This window comes from Euprymna scolopes, chromosome 39, assembly GCF_053919585.1.
Source record: "Euprymna scolopes isolate OS-2025 chromosome 39, ASM5391958v1, whole genome shotgun sequence".
Lineage (NCBI taxonomy): Eukaryota > Metazoa > Mollusca > Cephalopoda > Sepiida > Sepiolidae > Euprymna > Euprymna scolopes.
In genome coordinates this window covers 37,831,740-37,856,503 of record NC_136520.1, presented here as the reverse complement: position 1 = coordinate 37,856,503, position 24,764 = coordinate 37,831,740, and the positions used below count along the sequence as shown (strand labels likewise).

At 32.8% G+C, this 24,764-nt stretch overlaps 1 protein-coding gene across 13 annotated transcripts in view; it reads right to left on the bottom strand.

Moving 5' to 3' along the window:
• LOC145263754 (serine/threonine-protein kinase tousled-like 2) overlaps positions 1 to 24,764 on the bottom strand; it is a 618,843-nt gene that overhangs the window by 175,285 nt on the left and 418,794 nt on the right. For all 13 annotated transcript variants that reach the window (XM_080120782.1, XM_080120784.1, XM_080120786.1 and 10 more), the window contains 2 exons: positions 10,813 to 10,897; positions 7,480 to 7,541 (listed from right to left, as the gene is read on the bottom strand). In XM_080120782.1, the coding sequence (XP_079976908.1) occupies positions 7,480 to 7,541; positions 10,813 to 10,897 (147 nt within the window). The remainder of the gene's footprint in view (positions 1 to 7,479; positions 7,542 to 10,812; positions 10,898 to 24,764) is intronic.

Here is a 24,764-nt window from a genome sequence, read left to right as displayed (position 1 = left end):
AAATAGAAAAATAAAGTAATTAAAAAACAATTCTGAAAAGCAAAGAGAATCATTTTTTTTTCTCTCAATGGTCACAAGGACATCCAAATATATTAGTGATTGAATCGACCTATAGCAAAAGAAGGTATGAGAAATCAATAGGTATCTAAATGTTTAATGGATGACTTGTTCAGTTAATTACAAATTACGGCTAATTATAAGAATTAGATTTTTTTTGTGATTGTGTATATTGGTGATCTTTTAAACAAACACATTTTAGGTGAAAACATTACATACTTACGTGACATGTTGAAAATAGTAAAAATTCAAAAAATAACAAAAAAATGATCCAGTAGAAAAATAATTACAAGTAAAAATAGAATTTAGCATATTATCAAGTTTTATTGTATGTTTTAATGTAGAAGAGATGTGTGACCAATTCAGTAAGACGAACAAGGGAGATAACCCTTGACGTGAATTGACATAAATTAAAGGTCGGCCATTTTAAAACACAGTATATCAGAACGTAATTGCCGATGATTTTTTCTGTTAAAAATATACCTAATACATCTACTGAATCATTTTTTCATAACTTTTGTAATTTATACTAATTTTAACATGACACATAAACAATGTTTTCACCTGAAATGCGTTGGTTTAAAAGCTCCCCAATCAACACAAGTAGCAATTTTTTTTCTTTCAAACAATTCCATTTCAAAATCAAGGCATATTTTAGAAAAATGCATTCAGGAAATAAACATTAATTCACTCAGCTTTCCTTCTTTCTTTTTAATTATTTTATTATACAATAATAAGTATACCGAAACGACCCGTCTTTAGTTTAAATGAAAGAAATAAGTATTTTAGTTTCGACTTTGGGTGGTTGAACTAACAACCATGCAATGAATTTCAAGAAATATTTTATATTTTTATTTTATTTTCGAAGAGCACTTAAAAACTAGTGCTGTGTGCGTGAGAGAGAGAGAGAGAGAGAGAGAGAGAGAGAGAGAGAGAGAGAGAGAGAGAGAGAGAGAGAGAGAGAGAGATGCTTTACTATTCCCCCATTAAATAAATATAATCCTAGTAGTGGGTAAAGAAAACTCAAGTATTTAACCTCTCTCCCCCTAGGCGTTTTTACACAAGGTCACCCTTTTTTATTTGTTTGTTCGAGTTGCTTTGTCAATACAGTTCAGTTAATAATAAAATGTAAAATAAAAAAAAATAATAAATAAATAAATAAATAAAGACAACGCCCCCTTACCACAACTGTAAAAAATGTATGGACATGAGGGATTGATCCTGACCCTCCTACTCCTCCTTTCCTATGACGGAGAAGAGGGTGCTGCCCTGCCTTGTGAAACTGTATCTGATTTTTAAGCCAAATGCCACTGTGGGAAATGCTTGGAGAGAGAGAGAGAGAGAGAGAGAGAGAGAGAGAGAGAGAGAGGGGGGGGGAGAGAGAGAGAGGGAGAGAGAGAGAGTATTTCCATAATATCTTAATTATTTGTTTCACTCAAACAGTGAAAGAAATTCTTTATTCTTTTGAGAACTAAACTAATATATACACATCAGCTGAAGAAGCACAACAATTCATACAACTTCTAAATATTTATATATGCTATTTTTTTTTTTTTAATGCATATGAATATTATCTGATAGTATTTAGGAAATGTATGAAACCATATATCCTCCCCTACACCTATGGAATAGTAGGGGAGATAGAGTAGACTAGACTCACAGGCCTTCATTAGAAATCTGAGACCACTTCCATTGTCTTCTCTGGAAAAAGTTAAATATAAATACACTTTTAGATTATCTAAACTTTGAAAAAAAAAAAACAAAAAAACCTGAGAGTCTGGTATGCACCAATCATCACATTCCATGTGCATTGGACCCTCTATACCTCACTCAAAAATAGATTGTGTGCTGTACAAGCTCAATTCCACTGTCATGTACAGGTACCTTTCAGAGTTTTTTTTTTCTGCATATTCTGTCCTTGATAAACAAGAGAACAAAACCTGAAAACTCTCTGAAGAGTGGTTACACTGGAAAACAAGTAGACAATCACCATATATATGTGGTATTTATATATATTAAAACGTTGACTCATGTCCAGGTAACCTACATTTAAAATTTCAAGTGTTTAAACCCAAAATTGGCGGAGGAGTTTGGTAGAGTCTGTAAAGGTCAACTCTTTCAACTTTTACCTTTTGGCAGCCAAATTTTCGCCCAAAAACTAATTAAAAAGCTTGCTGCATGCCTGAATACCATTTATGTAAAATTTCAAATATTTAGACTCAAAATTTGCTGAATAGTTTGCTAGAGACTGTAAAGGTAAAATCTTTTAAAGTTTGACTCCTTGGCAGCCAAATTTTTTTCGGCCAAAAACCAATTAAAAAGCTTGCCCTATGCCTGAATACACTTTATGTAAAATGTCAAATGTTTAAACCAAAAATTGACTGAGAGATTACAATTTTTAAAACTTTGACCCCAATTTTGACTCCTTAACATTTATTGTTTTGGGCTCAAATCAAGTTAAAAAGTTTGATCTATGTCCAAATAACCTACATTTAAAATTTCAAGTGTTTAGACCCAAACTTGGCCGAGGAGTTTGGTAGAGTTTTCAAAGGTCAAATAGTTGAACTTTAACTCCTTGACAGCTAATTTCTGGGTGAAAACCAATTAAAAAGATTTTCCCAAATCTCAATACTTCTTATGTCAAAGTTCGAGTCTCTAAACCAAAAATTGACAGAGTTATTTGGTAGGGAAATGTACACATGCAGACATTTTCACTTTTATAAATATATAGATTTGCACTTTTAATAACAATAATATAGATAATCAGTTGACTGCAAAGAAGAAAAAAAGCATTTTCAAAAAATAATTGATTTTTAAAGATTTAAATAATTGAAATTTGATAATTCTGGACGATCAGTTTAAAACAGAATTTAATGAACGGTTGTACAATTAAAAAAGAAATATATTTTAATCCATATATATAAAAGGCAAAATGTGTGTGCACATTTTATGTATGTCCGGCAAAGGCTTTTTCCACTGGGATTCTCAGGAGGGGGGGGGGTTACTATGTCTTACAACTGTTTATATACCCCCTAGATCATAATATGTATGATTTGTGAATGCGCGTCGCGTCTAGATTTATTTACGCCGACTTTTACAACATTTTTGCTATTTCAGCCCCTATCGTGTTGATTCGGCTTTTTCGTATAAAAGCAAAACTAAATCTAATGCAAAGGTGCGCTTCCTTCGTGTGGAAACGTCCAGAAAGTTTTTGATCAATGCAGGGGAAACCCCTTATATCAGACAATTGCTATTCTATTATATAAAGAGGATTGTCCAAATTGAATAGTAATTTTTTTTTTTTTTTTTTTAATGTGGTGATGCCTATGTAAAAAAAAAAAAAAAAAAAAAAAATTGCTATTCAATTTGGACAATCCTCTTTATATAGGGAGCCGGCCCCCCCCCCCCCAACATCTTGGGTAAACAAAACCAGCCAAAGTTGGGTAAACAAAACCAAAAAAACTGCCTTGCAGTAAAAGTTAACTACCGTATTTCTTTTTGACCTCATTAAATAACGCACACGGCAATTCAGTTTTTAATGCTTAAATAAATTCAAACGTCTTTCTGTTACTCTCTCTTGCTGGCCTAGTGGTTAACATGTCAGGTTTTCTTCACACTTTATTTTTCTACCTTCGCCTCAAAGCTTCTGGTTTGATCCTACCTACCTACCAAAACTTTTTTTCATCTACCCCCCCCCCCAAACACACACACCTACAAACATCCGGGTAAAGTCGGGTACCCCCGCTAGTCTATAATATAAATCTCAATTGTCGGTTTATGTGAATGTATGTATGCATGCTAAAAACTTCCGGTCATGACATCAGCTAAGACATCACATTTTTTTAACCTTTTTTTTTTTTCTCCTTTGGTTCGAGTCTACCTGCCTACTACCACTTTTTATTGTTTTATCACCTCTACCTACTGTTGTTTTGATCCCCCCTCCTCCGGGGGGGGGGTGCTTACTACACCACCTAAACACCTGGGCAATGCCGGGCATCCCTGCTAGTATAATATAAAAATGACTATTGCTATCTGTAAAATATCGAAATCAACATCAATTTAAAAATAGATTATTGTAAAAATGTAATTTATTTGACACTACTGCTTTAAGTTTTTAACAGCTATTCAATCCCTAAAATATGGAAGCCCATAACAGATAATTTATTTATGTTAGATATAATATAAAACTAATGTTTCAGCTGGTTGAATTTACATATTTACTGTATATGAAAAAATATTAGCCCAGCAGACAAATAAATACATAAATATTTTAAAATATTTGGATGTATGTCTTAATAAATATATTTGTGTAAATATCAAAATCTAACAAAACAATAGCAAAAGGAGATTACTTCCACCATTCATTTTTAGCACCTTTGACCATCCATCAAATTTACACACAATGATTTTGTGTAAAAATTTGTCAATTTTGCACAAACAAGTAGTGATGCCTATTGACCGTATACATATAATTAGTTTATCAGAAATTGTTGTTAGACTTAAACTTGGGAACTCTAGCATCCTGTGATGTATAAAGCAATCAAATATACCATCGTTTTCAGTCTGAAGTCAGATCAACAGCGTCCCTTTAAATTTTCCCCTTGCAATCAAATCTCTCTTGATTATCTGCTTCCAGTTCATTTTTGGTCTTCCTCTTCTATTTACATAAAAAATATCTATTGTTGGAACACTTGATTAGCAATTCTCTCTGGGTTAATCTTAGGGTATGTTCAAGCCAGCCTAGACATTATTTGCAGCTTACTAATGATACTACCTGTTGGTTAGTGTGGTCTGTAATATCTTGGTTAGTAATTTGATTTGATCCCTAGAATCTTTCTAAGGCACTTGGAATCAAATGTGTCTAACTTCCTCTATTGGCTGATTTTGAGATGACAAGTTTTATTTCCACATAGCAGTTTGGGCCAAACATTGCTGTTATGAAATCTTAATTTAGATCCAAACTCTTGCTCTTGTATTGTAAATATGAATTTGGAATTTTAATCTAGCTGTTAGTGTTGTTATTATATATATATATATATATATATATATATATATATATATATATATATATATATATATATATATATATAAACTGTGTCAATCGCTTTATTGCAGATTAGTAAAATATCAATATTTCAATTAATATACGTCACAAAAAAAAAAAAAATGAAAATTGTATCATGAAATGACTGTTTCAAGGTTTGTTATTTCCTAAAATGTTTTTCAAATCCATGCGATATTCACGAAGTTATGACATTTGATTTATTAACATGTAATTTATACTGTCCATCGCTTTATTGCAGGTCTTTTAAAATGTCAAAAAAAGAGGGGTGATTAACGGTTATCGAAAAGGAAAGGATTGTTGCTGGACTTGTAGAAGGATTGTTCACTAAAGATTTAGCATAGTAGCTGGAAAGGTATCCAAGAACTTTGGCTTCATTCGTGAACAACCCCAACACCAAATTCAGAAATCATAAGGGAACCAGGAGAAACCTTTCACATCGTGATATTCGGAAAATTCGTCAACCGAAACCCGAACAGCACCAGTGCTTCCATTTTTGCAAGAGCTGGAATCGCTCCAAAATCCAGCCAGGTCCGCTGTAATGTGTTGAATGAGTTTGCAAGAAACATCAAACCTCTTCCAAGACCTCCATTGAGCAAACAATATAGGGAAAAACGAATGGCTTGGGCACAGAATTACATGAAAATGGATTTCCAACGTGTCCTATTTACAGATGAGACCCGTGCTACTCTTGACCGTCCAGATGAATGAGCCAAAGTTTGGAACTCAAACGAAACTCCAACCCCTTACAGAGTTCATCACCAGCAAGGAGGTGGAGGCATCATGTTTTTGGCGGGAATCATTGGAGATAAGTTGGTTGAACCATTCCGAGTTCCAGAGGGTGTAAAACTTATCAGCAATGCGTACACGGCCTTTTTGGATAAACATTTGTCACCCTGGCTAGACGACCTATTGTCACATCGCTTTCAGATGATTTTTTTGCATGACAATGCACCATTCCATTCTGCTAGGGCGACTGCAGCCTTCTTTGAATCTATGGGCTTCCATGCTCTCCAGATCTTAACCTCATTGAACATCTCTGGTCAATATTGAAAAGAGGTGTTTATGAGGGAGGAGGGCAATTTACTTCAAAGCATGCCCTCTAGAGGAAAGTAGTTGGTGTCGCCAGAACCATAACTCCTTTTCAGATCAAAAAATTGACTCCTTCGGTGAACAAATGTTGTTTATTTAAAAAAATGGTGGATGTGGCGATAAATAATTCATTTGAGGTTTAGCACCTAGAATGTGCATTTGTTTATTATTTTTTAACAGAAAATATAATAAAAAGTAAAGTTTTCATGATTAGACATTGTATTTTTGCCCTAATACAACATTTTGAGAGACCTACAATAAAGCAATGGACAATGGAAATTCCTTGATAAAAAATCAAATGACATAATTTTGAGAATATCGCATGAATTTAAATAAAATTTGGGGAACTAACTAACCTTAAAGCAGTCATTTGATTATACAATTTTTATTTTTTGTGACATATATTTAGTGAAATAATGATATTTTACTAATCTGCAATAAAATGATTGATGCAGTTTTTATATATATATATATATATATATATATATATATATATATATATATATATATATACATACACACACTTATATATATTAGTGATGGGATGATTCCAAAATTTTTCTTGATTCCAATACAATTACTGATTCTGATTTTTTAAAAAGTTTTTTATGATAGATTTGTTGCTTTTTTATTTTCAAAGTACTTGTGTAATATACATATATATATATATATATATATATACACAGTAGAACCTACATAAAAGTGGTGGACGAATGTTTATTTGAAATGAATATTTGTATAGGTCATTTATGAGCGCCGCTCCCATGGATTGATGTGTAGAACTGCTGACTATCAACACGATGGTTGTAGATTCAATCCTTGGCTAGGGAAAGGTGGTAGTCTAGCCACACTGATGAGTTGTGATACAATGAAACAGTACTGTATGTGGATGACTAAATATATATATATATATATATATATATATATATATATATAATTATCCACATACAGCTGTTTCACCATGTCATGACTCTTCAATGTAGCTAGATGTAGCAAATGTATCTATGCTGTGATTCCAAACCTAACTGGCAGGTCACATCTACATGTCAGGTGTCTTAGCCTCTATGCCAATTCTCCACTGACAATAAAAGAAATAATAGTGCTCTATTAATTTTCTTTATTCACATTTTTTATTTCAACACTACCGGTAAACTAAGAGATATCTATCCTTTATATATGATATTGCATGCATAAAATAAAAAAAATTGCCAGTAATTTTTTTTTTTTTTTTTCATAAGGTGAATTAAAATTAAATGAAAATTACAAACCTTAAAATATTCATTAATTTTCTTCCCGTTTGCTTCTGGACGAACCACCTTTAATGCGGCACCTATGAAAAGATCAAAAATCAAAATAAATACTTTGTTTTGTTTCAAATTTGTTCAAAACAAATAACACAACAAATTATAATAGATGTCTGTACACATATGTATATCATCATCTTATTATTAAGTTTAATGTCTGTTTTACATCCAAGCAGGTATTGAATGGATTTTAGAAATTTACTTCCAAACTAACTTATCTCTAAACAGATCTTTATTTATCCCTTTGTATTTCAAATCCATCCTTATTTTCTTTAACACTCACTTTACATATGTACATAATATAAATATGTTTTGCATGACATCATCTTGCCACAAGCTGAATTTTTTTTTTTTTTTTTTTTTCACTTTGTGTAGTTCATTAAGAAAATAACCAGTATTTCATTCTTCTTAATTGCCTTTCTAGTGAACCACACAAAGTCAAGAAACTCGGCTTTGGTCCGTTTCAATCAGAAAAAAAAAAAAAAAAAATTCTTATATATTTATATAGGTCTCTGATGAGTTGCTTGGTGAATCGATACCATTTCATGAAACATGTGTAACACGTATTATGCAACTAATAAAATAATATGAATGTTATATAAATATACAAGTGGTATTAAAATTGTTTATATACATCATAATAACACTGATACACCGATTCCTGTAAGATCACCAAAGTTAAGCAACATTGAGTTTGGTTAGTACTAAAATAGATGACCATTTGAGAATTCCATGTGCTGTATGAGCTCTCTGCTTATCTCAGCATTGTTTCCAGTTGGTTTTGAGCCTCTCCTTGCCACTGCATTTTGGGTTTACCATTAGCTTGAAAAATATAGGTCATAGGACATAATCTTGACTCTCCGCACAGGCATCAACATCAATGATCATGAACTTAATGCCATCCATGACTTTGATTATCTAAGATCACTTATACCAGACACCCTCATACTTGACACAAAGCTCGGCAAGGTAGTTACAATCATGAGCAGAGTGTCAAGAAATGGAATAATAGCAAACTGACAGAATACACACATTAAAATCTCAAGACGGTGCATTATGAAGACTCGCCTGTGTATCATAGCTAGCCCTCGATTTTGCATGCCAAAAACAAAAAAAAAGAAAAAAATTGATGCTTTTTATATGCATGGGCTCTGAGAATTCCAAACATCACTTGGCAGAAGAAGTTCCCAAACAGCACTATTCTAGAAAGAACTGAAAGCATTAAGATGTATGTGCTGACGAAATAGACATTCGGAATTGGCTTGGCTATGTTATGTACCACATGGATGTCTTTCTTTTTAAATGGAAATTGCTCCAGAGAAAGCATGAAGCCACTTGATGTAAAACATTAATAAGAATGAAAGATGCTTATCACAAAGACAGGAAATGCCTGGTGGCCTTAGTCTTGAAAAGAGAAAGCCTGTAGGTAGAAGGAAGGTCAGTATGAAGACAGTTCCAGAAGCCTGCAGTTCTTGGAAACAAACTGTTGGAACAGGAAGCTGTATTACAATGAGGCATCAAAACAGTAAATTGATAGACAGATCCTTAAAAACCTTCATGGAAGAACTTGTGCAATGAAACCATCCCAGATAGAGCACAATTATGATTCATGAACGTGTGCAAGACTGATCTTTAAACATCGACGAGAAAAACTGGGAAGCAACAGCCATTGAACAGTCAGCAGAAAAGACAGATTGTGCAGAAAGATCCCCATTTTCGATCTCTAGTCCTTTACTGGAAAACTATTTTGCTTACAAGTCAATTAATCTATGTATTAATTTGCTTCTAAAAATTCACATTAGTCCTAATATTGTTTTAGGGATCATCAGTTGCTTACCATGGAAAACTGCTTTGAGGCTTTGAATCATGGCTCCCCAGCATTGTTGATCAAACACACTTCCCTTAATATATATATATATATAATTTATAAAATATATATGGCGATTAAGCTACACTAAATATTCCGCGTTATTCAGTGTAGCTTAATCGCCATATATATTTTATAAATTACTAACTAGCTCTACCTACGTATTGAGCAGTTTTGAAGTAAATACTTAAAGTTTATGCATAAATCTATACTTTCGTATATTAATTTTATGTGAGTAAATTAATTAATTATATATATATATATATATTTTGAATGTGTTGATATATAATTATTTCCATAATCAAATAATTACACAGCTCACACAAGATAGATAAGATATGAACAGATTGTAGGATATTTGTAGAAGTGTTTTCTTTTTGTTAATTATTTCTGATGATGAATCTAGATGGATCTCAAAGTACTCAGGTCAAAACTGACTATGGCAGTTATATTGGCCAGTTCTTGTCAGAAACTAAAAAATTATTAAGGAAATTAGACGTATCAAAAAAAAAAAACATGGAGACAGGAATTGTCTATATTATTTAATGAAAGATGCGTACACACCATGGTAGCTTCCTTCAGTCTTGACAGACTATTCATACTCATTGTAAGAGTGGCTGAATGTGGAATTTTTGTGGCAAGAGTTGTGTAATCTCCAACCACACCTCTCCTGAGTCGGCATTGTTTAATAACAGTGGCAAATGGAGGTTCGGGATGATTGGAAACAATGCCGAGTTAAGTGGAGAACACATACTGTGTTTAGAACTCCAAAATGGTCACCCATCTGGTACTAGCCAGGCTCAACATTGCTTAACTTGGGTGATTAAACGAAAACTGGTATGTCAACATTATTATGCCATATATATATATATATATATATATATATATATATATATATATATATATACACACCAACGCAAATATTTATAATGTCATTGAATATGTAATATATAAATTAAATTATCTTAAATATTTCATCAGATAAATCTAAAAAATATTGTTTACTATCATTTCTGAATTCATCTAATTTAGTCTTAATATTTTCTATGTTCATTCTATTTAGTCAATTTGTTCCAAAGATATTACTCTATCAGAGGAGGAGAAGAAGGAGGAAGAGAAGGTATTTATCTAAATTGTGTAGTAGTAATGATTTTTTGACAATAAATTTCCTCTGTTTCCTAGAATTAGAAATCCCATTAATTATTTTCAAAGTCACAAAATGACTTCCACGACTCCATCATTCTTCTCTTATGGAAGAAATTATTAATAATGTAAAGTACTTTTGTTTTTGTAAAAAAGAAAAAGAAAAAAAAAGGAAAAAAAGAAAATGGTGGTAAAATTAAATAAATTTTTTCCTTCTCCTCCTCCTCCTCCTCGCTCCAAGAAAAGGCAAGAGTCATGTGATGAAAGAAAGAAGATAAAGCACTTACCTGCTTCACAATTATTATCTACAGTATTTTTTCGTTTCCGCTTCCGATCTGTTGGTGTTTTTGCCTTGTCAGGCGTCTGTGGCATCTGTCGATAAAAAAAAAAAAAAATATTTTCTTTTAAAAATCAATCGACTGCTTCAAGCAGAAACATAGAATCCATCCAATTGTTTTAAGCATTAATAAAACAACGAAAAGAACAGGGTTTAACAGCCATTTCAAAAGGTTTTATTTTAGTTTTGGTTTCTATGCATATATTTGCATAACATCTTTTTATTCAATTGCAGGAAGTTTATCGTAAAATTCAGTAGGTTTTCTTATTTTTTTTCCTTTCATCTATCAAATAATAATAATAACCTTGCTCCAATATGAGTTCTAGCATCTGTTTCTCCATATTTAGAATTATAGACTCGCTCAGATGCAAAGAAGGATTTTATTTAATATTCATCTAATGCTGTTCAAGTTTTATTTTCTTTCTTTCATATTCAATACTGATATTTCATAAAGTTAATAATTGTGTAAGCTTTGAAAATATCATTTTTTTTTAATCATTTTGATTTTGGTCTTTTTTCTGGGTTTAATTTGATTAGAAATAAAAAAAAAAAATTATCAAGGAAGATATGAAAACCTATCTTAAATTTATTAATTTATTTTAAAATAAAATTGTATTTTGAATTGGGCAAAGCAATTGAATGAATAAAGATATTTTTTCAAAAAGTGAACTCAAGACATTAATTAAATGAAATATATACATATACGTCATACACAGACTGCTGTTTCATCTTTTACAGATTCATTAGTGTGATTAAACACAGCTATTTTTAAAACTGTAGGACTAATTACGGTGTCTGGTGCCTTATAAAATGAATAACCAAATCCACTGCTGATAGTGCGAGAAATTATATCATATTAATTGAATGTATTCATTTATTTAAAAAATTTTCTTATACTGATAACTGAAAATATTTCAATTCCTTTTATGGAAGTGGTGTGTGTGTGTGTGTGTGTGTGTGTGTGTGTGTGTGTGTGTGTGTGTCGAGTTTTGTTAATTTTTAGCAATAATTAAATTAAGGTATACAGTGTCTCCTTCCTAGATCAAGGAAAGTCAATCATCTCCCTTAGATCCGGATGATCGCCCATTTTTTTTGGACGTAAACAAGCAAATATATATCATTTATTTATTTACAAAATGGTTATCTACGTACATGTGTTTCACTGTATCCATGGCCCTTCAGCATAGCCGACTATTCTAAGGTTTGAACCTCCAGAGCGCATATACCATTCACTTGACAAAGCAGGGGAGAGTAGAGCGGTAGCACTAGATATATCTAAGGCTTTTGACAGGGTATGGCATGAATGTCTTCTCAGGAAAATCAGATCATACGGTGTCACTGGAAGAATACTTAACATAATTAAATCCTTCTTAAATAAAAGAAAAATCCAGGTTGTCCTCGATAGTCGGACATCTAAACAATATGATATAAATGCGGGAGTGCCTCAGGGGTCTATCCTTGGGCCTCTATTATTCCTAATATTCATAAATGATCTCCCTGACAAAATTGTTTGTGAGATGGGTATATATGCTGATGACACCATGCTCTATAACAGGCACAACAGGAAAACAAATGAACACATATCTAAAGAAATGGCAGAAACACTAGAGGATGATGTCCAATCTGTAGTGGAATGGGGACAAAAATGGATGGTCACATTCAATGCTGCCAAGACTAAACTTTTTCCTTCAATCACTACAAGAAACCTCAACCACCAATAGCAATGGCCAAAGACTCTTTATCTGAAAGTACATCTTTTAAACTCCTCAGTCTAACGTTCACAGGAAACATGAGTTAGAAAAATTACATTGAAAGCATTGCTAGGACCGCTGCGAAAAAGGTAGGTTCTCTCTACCATGCTAGAAAGCTACTAGCACCCATAAGTATCCTGTACCTCTATAAGGCCACCATTCGCCCATGTATGGAGTATTGTTGTCATATTTGGGCTGGTGCATCTGCTACTAGTCTCTCACTCCTAGACAAGGTTCAAAAGAGTCGCCAACCTAATAGGTCCTGAACTGTCATCTAAGCTTCAGCCTCTGTCCCATCGACGAAATATAGCATCCCTCTGCCTGTTCTACAAGTATTTCAATAGTGAATGTTCCAACGAACTGCAAGCACTTGTACTCCCTCGATGTAAATACCCCCAACAAACCCGACAAGCAGTGCAATTCCACCCCTTCACAGTAGAGATCCCTAGATGTAAGAGAGCCTTCTACTCCAGTAGTTTCTTCCCCAGAACAGCTAGACTTTGGAATTCCCTTCCGGGTTTCTGATTTCCCAACTGTACTGACATGCAGAAGTTCAAGTGTAACATGAACCAACATCTTGCTGCCCAACTGCCCACATAGTACCCCTGTAGTTTATGTCCCTGATAGTAGCTCCCTACATCAAAGTGGCAATGTGCCTTGTTTGGGGTAAAAATGTAATAATAAAAAAAAAACCTATGGTTGGAGGTTCCGAAGTTCAAACTCCAGAACAGTCAGCTACACTGGATACGACAAAACATATATGTAGATAACTGTTTATATATTATTATTATTATCATCATCATCATCTATATACTTATAGAGTTGAGTTTTTTTCTTGCTCTGATATTGATATTAAAAGCCTACATTTTCTATTTAAAAATTATTAAACCAAGCTTTTTAATATACTAAGTCATGGATATGCGAGTGACTACATGAAAGTTAACTAATTTACATATGCCTTTGAAAAACGAACGTTAATTAATTATTTATTTTTTATGGTTTCTTATTAGGTGATTGGTTTCATTTCACAATTTTGCTGAATTTTATTTCTGCATAGTTTCTACATTCTGCATAATCGCATAGAATTTAAGATGAAAACGTTCTAGTACATGGATATATATAAAAAATGAGAGTTCATATAGAAACGTTGTTTTAATTTGAATAAAATAAAATATGCATCAAGTGTACTTGAAAGTCAAATCACAACATAATATAAAGAAAATAAACATAGATTTTACTTGTTTGAAATTTATAACAAATATATTTCAGAGGTATACTCCATCTTCAGTGTGTTGTTTTGTCCCCCCCCCCTTTCTTCTTCCTTGCCATGTTGTAAAGTTTAAAAAAGAAGTCTGTAAGGAGCCATGCATTGTATCTAGCGGTTATATTTTGAAATGTATATAAAATGACCTCGTTGATGTACGTGCAAAACTTCTCTCCCTAACTACTCTCTGAATATTTGGCCTAGAGAGTTGAAATATGATATACAAGGTATTTGAACCTGTAGCACAGTTTCAATTTGGTTTCTAGTCAGCAAAAATTGCTATTAAGAGGTCAAAATTGAAAATAAAACAGTTGACCATGGCAAGTTGAATAAAACATTACTTCTGCTGTTACTTTTGCACATGCGCAAAATTAAACATTCTTAGCTCAACAGTTGCTTAATTCTTTTGTATTCATCCGATGGTAGCTCAGACAGTAACAATGCTGCAGAGATAAATAATGACTACGGCTGGAGTGCTATACGTTCTAGTTTCGAGTCATATTTTTTATTACTTTTGAAATCATTACTATATATTGGATAATAATCAATAGAAAATCGGCTCTATAATAAATAAAAAAGCTGCATGAATTAAAATATAATATTTATGCACATTTTACGACCAGGCAATGCCGGGCAGCCCCTGCTAGTCTTTATCTAAATGAATGAATACCAATCTATCTTAACTGCTAGTCTTTATCTAAATGAATGAATACCAATCTATCTTAACTGTATTAAAATCAAAATTTGTTAAGCTTATTTTATTCAAATTATTCAAGGATATTTTTAAATAAAACAGTATATAGAGTAATTTCTAAACTCCCTAAAGCAAATCTCAATACTGCTCATTTGCATATTACTTTTTTACAGTTTCTATTATAACTAGCCTGGGTGGCTGGCGTTGCCCGGGTGTCTGGAGGTGTGTGTTGAGCAAGAAAAGAAAAAAGTGGTAGTAGACAAACAGGCTCGAACCTGTGCCGCGAAAGAGGAAAAAAACATGAAAAAAAAAATGTGATGTCTTTGCTGTTGCGCCCATCGCCAAACCGGAAATGACATAGGTTTAAATTAAGGCTAGACAATCAAAAACAGGAGGTGACTTTCTAAAATATCGGCGAAAAAGCGACCCCTCCCTAGAGAAAAGTGCCCGGTTGAGAGTGAAGGAATAAATGTTTTTAACCAATTTTTCAGTATTTGTTGTCTGAAGGGTCAAGCTTCAAAACGATACCAATCTCGTGAAAATCCGTCTCCTCTGTCGAAAGTTTTAGGCAGACATACAAACATACATACATGCATACATACATATATTAAAAGAGATAGGTGAGATTTCTATTATAGATGATTAAAAAAATCAATGTAAGAATAGATAGCAATGGGTGAAATTGGCCAGCAATTGGATTATTTAAGAGTACGGTGCAACAAGAATTTATTAATTTTGGACTTGAAAAATAGCATGTTATAGTCATCTGGTAAGTAGCCCCATAGTGTCGTGTTCCACTGATGGATAGTCTTGGGGAAAATATTTGCTCATGGAAGTTTCATTTACTTTTAGGTACAAAGAAAGAGAAAGGAAAATTGTTTACAGTTGTTGTGATTAGGCGAGTTCTTGTGGTGAATGTTATACAGAGAAAAACCATAGATCGGACCTCTGTCAAGCACTTATCACAAAAGTAACAATAGAGTATAGAAAGCCTAGCAAACTCTCCTCTGTGAGAAAGAGGCTGGAAGAGAAGAGTACGTCTTTTATTAAATTTTGAAATTGGTAACAAGGGAAAACGAATTTTAATTTCATATATATATATATATATATATATATACTAGCAAAAGTACCCGTCGTTGACTGGGTTCAAAAACAGCCTACAGAAAATGGACTCTGATTTATGAAAGTACTAACGAGGGGTACCCGACGTTGCCCGGGTGTTTTTCGGGGTATGTGAAAAAAACCCGAAGCGTTGAGGACGCGTAGTTGGAAAATAGTAAAATGTTTTAAAAAAAAAAGGTGCGCGTTTTTGATTGACGTGACGGCGATAGGTATTCAGCAGTTATTTTGTGCGGGACAGTTTTGAATAAATGGGTTTGTTTGTTTTTAAAAACCCGCTCCCTGTTTATTAGGAGGAGCGAAGTCGACATTGACCAAACTGGTTCTGGGCCTGTGATTAGAGTCGAGGTTCGCTTTTTTTTATACCGAAAACCGAATGTAACGCGTGCCGATGCGGGAAATGTGGAATAATTAAGGCTTGAAAGTCAATAAAATTAAATAGAGAGGCAAGCTCCGTGGATAATTCGTAGATATTACAATTTATAGATGATATAAAAAGTCTTAAAAAGTTGTGAAGCGAGCAAGCGCTTGTTTGAAAGAAGCCTTTCATGGACATCGAGGAAAAGCGAATATACATACATACATACATTTTCGCTTTTATATTTATAGATGATAGGTTATGAAAAGGAAGGGGTGTAAAGACATAGCTTCGAATTTGGGGGTATCAAAACCAAAGAAAAATATGATGAAAGTAAAAATAAAATAGATAAACTCCATAGTTTATTATACCATACCTGTTCACACTGAAACACTTATCACAATATTCTGTGGATCTATATTAAAAAACCTTGTTAAACTTTGACATATTCACATTCTATGGAGGTCAGGCGTGAACGAACACCCCCATAATTTTATTATACCATATTTCTTCAACTGAAACATAATTATCAAAGTATACTTACGCAGATAGATATGAAAAGTCTTTATTAAAGTTTGTATCTATTTCCATTCTATGGAGGGAAGGTGTGAACGCAGACCCCCCAATTTTATTATACCATCCCTATTTAAGTTAAAACATACTTATCAAAGTATTATTATGTACATCTATATCAAAAGCACTTGTAAACGTTTTTTTTTTTAATTTTTAAATTTTTTATTTCCATACTTTGTGGACCAGGCACGTACACAGACTCCACAATTTTAATGAGTCATCATTATGCCAGATCAAACATACCCATTAATGTGTCTCCATACATCTTCTATCATTATATGTGATCAGTTTTCCATAATAGTCAACCATATAGGAGCCTATTCGCGACCAGATACACACACACACAGATGTTCAGCTTTATATATATATATATATATATATATATATATATATATATATATATATATATATATATGTATATATATACATATATATATATCCAAAATTTAGTAAGCCACAGCACAGATTTGTTTTTTTAAATCTGTATTGAATTAGCTTACTAAACTTACATTTTGAAGTTGAATTTAACAACGCTTTTATCACGGAGAAAAAATATTCTTTGAATATATATATATATATATATATATATATATATATATATATTTTTTTTTTTACAGCCACTCTGATGAGTCGTAGACGACGAAACACGTGTCAGTTGATAATTATATTTTAAAAACAATATATATGCCGCTCTCCATATGGGGGTACAAAACATTCAAAGGGAAAATTATTCCCAACTCGCATTTAGTTAAAAAATGCACATTCGTAAATAATTGAATTCATTCAAAACGTATCGCAAAAACAAAAACAGATAACATATATATATATATATATATATATATATATATATATATATATATATATATATATATATATATATATATATAAACTATAAGTCATAAATAGAAAATGTAGGGAGTAAAACTGAAAAACTGTGGAATGTTAAATTGTTAATTGTTGAGTCATCATTGATAAAAAATTGATATTACACTGACACACCTGTTTATATTTTAACTGGGTCATTTACAACAAGGCCATGAACAGTTTAGCTATCTTAAAACATAATCCACTCACTGAAATAATAAATTATGGATAAGACAAATATAATCATGTTTCAATAATATATCGCATCAGGCCACGAATGACTACTTTCTAAATAGATAAACTAATTACGTTAATATACAATAGTATTTCTGGTCAGGTCTTTGTTTCCTCCATTTTCTGTAAAGTTCATTTTTATAATTTCTATTTTCCCCACAAACTAACCGTTCTATCTTAACTGGTTTGCATCTAGTAACACTCAAACTCAAACCCGAATTGGCTACAAAGACAGCGTCAGTTTTCTTTTCATTTTAACAACAGACTTTATACTACTAAAAAATTAAATAAAAGGTAACATGGGGTGGCAGGTTCAATGAGCAAATAAAAATTAAAAGCACAAAGACCTCCACCCCACCCAACAATGGGTAGATACAATTAGCTACTTACATATTAAAAAAAAAAAATGCATGGAAAGAGGGTAGCCATCAAAATTTTTATCAGTCATTAAAACTAGGTCAAAGGAATCCTGCATGAGAAATCTGTTTTAGGCTTTCACTGTTTTATGCAGGTGTGTATATGTGTGTGCATATGTATGTATGTATGCTTTGAGTCATTGAATCTATTCTTGATTTTCTTTAAAATTGTTTTTGTTTAAAACCTTGACTGACTATAGACACACATACACATGCATACAAAGTAAAATAGAGAGCAGGCAATATAGTCTTTTTGGTTTAACTGGGTACTTTCTTTGACCAACTATACAAGCATAAGGTACTTATAGCTCAAAAGGAGTCAACATTAAGCCCCCCCCCACACACACACAAACACACACTCTCCATCTCCCAATATAAAAAGGTTATTTTTTTGTGTGTATGTGTGTAAGGGGAATGTCTCTTACTGAATCAGATCTTTATTTATACTTTTTTTTTTACTAGTCTTTTAGAGAGAGTAAGTGCGTTTGCTTGTAGAATAGGGGGACATGGTTATTCTCTCTAAATTAACAGTAACATAGATACATTCATATTTACAGGAGTTATCGGTGAATATTTGACTATTTAAAAAGATAAGTTTCAGGTTTTCAACAGACAATATATATTGTTTTTTTATTGAAAAAATATTAGTTATTTATATATATATATATATATATATATATATATATATATATATACGCGCGCACGCACATTTAACAATATCTTACTTTGATTTGGAGAGAGGGACACTGTCAAAATGGATGATTATATTCTCCATCAAAATACAAAATTTCTCACTCATGACGTTGTTAATATTCTACTTTTCCAACGCTGATTGGACATTGGGATACAATTATAAAAAAAAAAAAAAAAAAAAAAAACACTATTTTCCTTTTATTTTTTAATTAAGTGGAAATTTTGGAAGGAGGTCCCTTTTATCAGTCAATTTTTTCATTATTGGAATTATGAAAGGAAGATTTATTTTTTAAAATATTCATGATTGAGGGTAATACAAGAAAAAAAAAAGTCAGTCAACCAGTTTCGTCCCCACTCGTTAAGTGATGTATCAAGGAATTTTTTTATTAAAAGGGGAAGGGGGAGTAGGGAGATGGGGACTTATGTATAGTTAAAATAAAAACAGCATTACAGAGTATATACAATAGCGAAATATCTTCAAAGACTAATCATGTTTAAACCTAACAGACAGTCACTCTATTTAAAAAGGGAGGATCGTTTTAAACGAACGTAAATTGTCTCCAAAATTTTCAAATGATGTTTTGAGTGAGCATGATTAAGAATAGAAAATAAGTTAATACTAAAATTTTTTGCACATGATTTTTTTTTTTTTAATTGTATGCTAGCAGAGGTGTCCGGCGTTGCTCAGGTGTTTGGAGGTGTAAAAAGTGTTAGTAGGCAGGCAGGCTTGAACCCGTGACGCAAAGACGGAAAAGAAAGTGAAAAAAACCTGACATCTTATCAATGCCACAGGAAGTGAAAAGCGTTCAAATTAAGTAGTGTCAATCAAAAAGTTTACTTGCACAAATAAGTTAAGAATCACGCAGGGGCAGAAATGAACTTAACTGGTTGAAGGCCAGTTAAGTTCATGCTTTCTGCCGTTTTATTTATTTGTTTCCTCACGATATTGGGGAAAACAAGCTCCCTCCAAGAAGGGGAGCTCTCCAAGTGATTAGCAATTGTTTGATATGAAAGGTTTTCCCAATATTGATCAAAGCTAATTACTTTCAAGACGTCCCGACACAAAAGGCCGCTGACGGCTTTGCTTCGATGAGTTTTGCGTTATTTATAAGAAAAAGAACAAACACACGAAAGGATGGAATAGAGGGAATTTTATAAAAGTCGATCAAAATAAATGTAGAGACGACGTCTGTTCGCAAATCGTAGATATTATGATCTTGGGAGTATATAAAAAGTTCTAAAAAAATAGCAACCCTCTCGAGACCCCCCCCCCTCCAAAAAGCCTTTCTTGGACATACAGAAATGCGTGCACCACTTTTGCCTTTTATATATATAGATGTTTTATATCACGCTCACTGCTTGACACAAGTTCAAAGAGTAATGGTTTACAATGACAATAAAAACATTAACAAAGCTGGACAAACGAGTTATTTCTACTGATTCAGCCTAAACTGAGAATTGGGCACATTGGACGGTACATTATAATCATGTTGACACACCAGTTTTCGCTAGATCACCAAAGTTAAGCAATGTTGAGCATGATCAGTACCAGATGGGTGACCATTTGGGAATACCAGGTGGTATATGTAGGAGGATATTGACACCTCCCTTCAAGAACTGCAAAAACCTAACGTCATCATCTCCCTTGACATACACATGTGATTGAAAAAAAACTTGTGAATTTAATATTCCCTTACTACTTCCACTTTCGAAGGAGGCCAGTTCAACCCACCTAGGGTGATTGTTACTGGCATGGCATGGCATAGCATAGCATTGGGTTCATTAGCCAAGTGATTATGGTGGTGTCTATGACAAGTGCTCCATTTTTTAGAGGCATAGGTTCAAATGCTGTAAAAGTCTTACTTTTCACTTTTTGATTTTCTTTTTATTTCCAGCCGTGTGGATTAACGTCACTGTATATTTAAAAGGTTTTACACATGCAAACACAAAGTCACTTAAAAAAGCAGGAAGACACATGAAATATCTATTAGTCAAAAAGGTATTGGTATCAAATACCCAGGTTTACTCCTGAAACTTGAGAAGAATAAGATGATAAAAAGTTTTCTTTCTGCGTGTTTGAGATGAGGATTGATAATTCCTATTATTTGGATTCTTTGGACTACTGTTCTCAACTTGAGTCTTTTTTTTCTTTTTCTATATTTCTGTCAATGTAACTTTCAACTTTCTCAAGGTGCATCTTGTCACACTTGTAAATTTTCTGTTAAACTCAGAAATCTGCACAGAATTTCAAACAGAACCCTTTATTTAATCCACAGGGATAGCATGCTCTCGTTCAATCAGCCATGGCCAAGAAGAAGTTCTAAGTAATTCAAAATTATATTTTGGATTTAATAAAGGGTTCCACTCGAAATTCCATGCAGATTCTAGAGTTCAACAAGATACAACTGAAGAAAGTCGGAAGTTACATCAACTGAAATGTTGTGAAAATAAGACTCGAGATGTATACAGTTATCCAAAAGATCCAAATATGAATTGAATACCCATGTTTACCCCTATAAGAATATATACAAGAATACAATGATAAAAAGTTTTTATACAATTCTAATTGGTTTAAAGAAAAAAATTTTTGTGAGAGAAAATAATCACCATTTTTATGCATCCTTGTTCTTCTAGCTATTTTACTTCTTGTAGACCAAATAAAAAAAAATTATTTTTTTGTTATACCATCTTATACATACATACGAAATATTACATTTTTGAAATCAAAACAAAACTGAATCAAGACTGCAGATCTTGCACACACAAAGAGCTAAATATTCTTTCAGATAGAGACTTATAATCTTTTCAATTTCTAAATTAATATATGTCTGCCATGCTGAATTTTTAAATGGTATTACCATTGGTCTGCAAGGGTGAAATGCGAAACATCATTTTTATCACTAAATGTGCGGACTACATAAACACATCTTTGTCAGTTCTTGTTTTAAAGGATTAACATTTTTGTTCATGTCTGTTATTCTGTTAGTCTTCCGGTTTTCTCAAAATTGGTTCATAAGTGCTTCACAAAAATTATATGACAATAAATACAGAAAATTGTCTTGGACACGTCTCTTTCTCCCAAAACTTGTAGTCAATGGTTGTTTATATTCTTACCAGTTACAGTGATGACTGGGGGATGGCACATGTTTTACTTATATTTAATGCGTTTATTGAGAAGCATGCAGTAAAGGCAAACGGAAGCTTGTGTCTACCTTGACCTCTGTGTACTGACAGCAAATTCAACAAGTTACAACCAAGGTAGTCAGAAAAGCAGAATTGGAGAGAAGCTATCTTTTCAGAGATTATTGATTTTTGCCCTCCCCCTCTCCACCTTCAGCATTTTCAATAATTATCGTGGAGCATTTCCAAATCATATTCAAAACTGCATGGCTTTAAACTGGAATCAACTGCAAGCCACAGTTGCTGTGTGAAACATCATATAGATTAGTATCCGAGGAAGCAGGGAACGATCTGGGGGTAGGTTTAGGGTTGGATAAGCAGAGTGACAACCAAAGAAAGAGAGAGAGAGAGAGAGAGAGAGAGAGAGAGAGAGAGAGAGAGAGAGAGAGAGAGAGAAATCTACTGAAACAAATTGAAGTCATTGTTATCATAATCTGCATACTGTTTTAATTATCAGTTATTTAACAAAATAATAATAAAAGCAATCTATCTTATGATAATGAAGATTATGCGTCTGTAATCGTAATTACTTCATTACCTATGTTGCAATACATCAACATTTGTAACATATGATTAAAAATAGGTTTATCTTTTCTTAGCCGCAAATCCTGGCTTTGCACCAGACTCAATGAGAAATGCTGTGTTTTCTTGCTCCCAGCTCATAACATACCTATTTTTATTATGTTTTTACATTTTACATAATCACACACCGGTTCTCACCAGATCACCGAAGTTAAGCAATGATGAGTCTGGACAGTATCAGATGGGTAATCATTTAGGAAGGTCAGGTGCTATATGTACTACACTGAGTCATAAAAATTTCCAGGTTGGTATCTGGGCACGTGTTTAGTTCACGAGGGGTGGGGGGTGGGGGTAAGATGTACCCCTGAATAAAGACAGAAAGCAATGGGAAATTACCGTCTACTTGTCTTCCCAAGATTAACATGGCTCATTAATTTAGAGAGCTGTGGTCGCCGACGCTATTAAAACAACTGGGCCGCTGCATGCATGCACATTTTACAATAAATATTCAGCTTTTGAAGTGTGGGCCACAGTTCGGTTAATCGGAATCAGCAATTGGAAAAATAGGAACATTTTGGGGGTATCAGAATCAGTATCGAAAAAATTTATATCTATTTTCCGATGTCAAAAACTATACTTTTAATTGTCTTTTTTTTTTATTTGTTTTTATTTAAAACCTAATTTTCTATTGTTGGTACTAATGATAAAATGATATATATTTATTGATTTTAAACTATGAGGAAAACTAAAATCTATACATCATTTATTTTTACATTTGTGTAAATACATGCACATATTACATGGGTAATTCGAAACATAAAAAAAAAACCCAGCTCTATAGCTAAATATTTAGAGATTGAAAAAGAATCGGAATCGGTAATTGCATCAAAATCAAGAATTTAGAACAGAGTCTGTAATTTTACTAGTACCCCTCATATCAATTGGAGTCTAAGTACATTGACATTTATTGAATTAAATTTTAGTAAATGTACAGCCTTCAAGGCACAACCTGCATTTTTGTAGACAATCTTCTAGTTAGGGTGAGTATGCATTAGAATGACTGTAGGGACACTTTGATGATGACCTCATCAGTAGGACTTGTGATCTTGAGTGGGCTTCATATATTTGAAGAATATCATAGAACTGTGAGAGAACAAAAACTGTTGGACATTCATGATTGAAACTTTCTTGGCAAGACAGACGTAAGTTTATTTGTACCGAATATGTTTCCACTATAGAAGTAATTGTGAATTTTATATATAACACACTCACAGGAACCTAATTCCTCAGACTTTGATCCATGGAGTATCAATCTCAAAGATAAAGTCTATCAAAACAATTCCCAGACTATTCATGACCGGAAAAGGGTTATCACAGCTAAAATCTTAGTAGTACCATAAGAGAAAAGTATCACCTGGAATTCAGTTTTGTACATTGTATCCATGTGTGCTTATCATAGGACAGTGAGAGAACAAAGACTGTTTCATATTTATGATTGAAACTTGATGGACAAGACAGACATAGATTGGAGTTTATTTGTACCAAATATGGTCAGATTGTAGAGAGGATTTGGAAATTTTATAATTAATTGCATAAAATATTTCAACAATATCTTTTACAGAATAAAACTTCTTTTAATTAAAAAAAAATGATTGTATAAAAGTTACCCTGTTTTAAATATGTACTTTTGCATAGCAAGCAGACAATTTTGGCAGTGTTGGTCTTCTCCAGTGCAGAAATAGTCTGGTGATTTTTTTCGTAAACCTTATACCTATAACCACACACGTAAATATCTGGGGGGTTATAGTCCGGTGAGTGTAAAACCTATTAAGAATCATACCTCCTACTGGGGGAGACAATCACCAAAGTGTCGTCTATCATTGAACAGAGATAAAAGAAAGAACGTAGCATATTCCTGACTAAAATTTGGCAGATAAGTCAAGTATAGACTGACATTTATTTGCACCAAATATGAACGAGTAGGAGGAGCGATAGTAAATCTTATTAACGATTTTATGAGTAGCAATGGTTTCTTTTTCTTTTTTTGTTTTTTTTTTTGTGCATAGAATCATTGTGAATCTGTTGATGAGAACACTTCTATGAAATTGTAAGTGGGAATCGCAGACAACATGTAAGTTAAACTTGTATAGAGACGCCAAAATTAGTTTATAGACATGAGGAAGTCAAAATCCTCCCCATACGTACAAAAAGAAAAACATTTTTACAATCTTGTA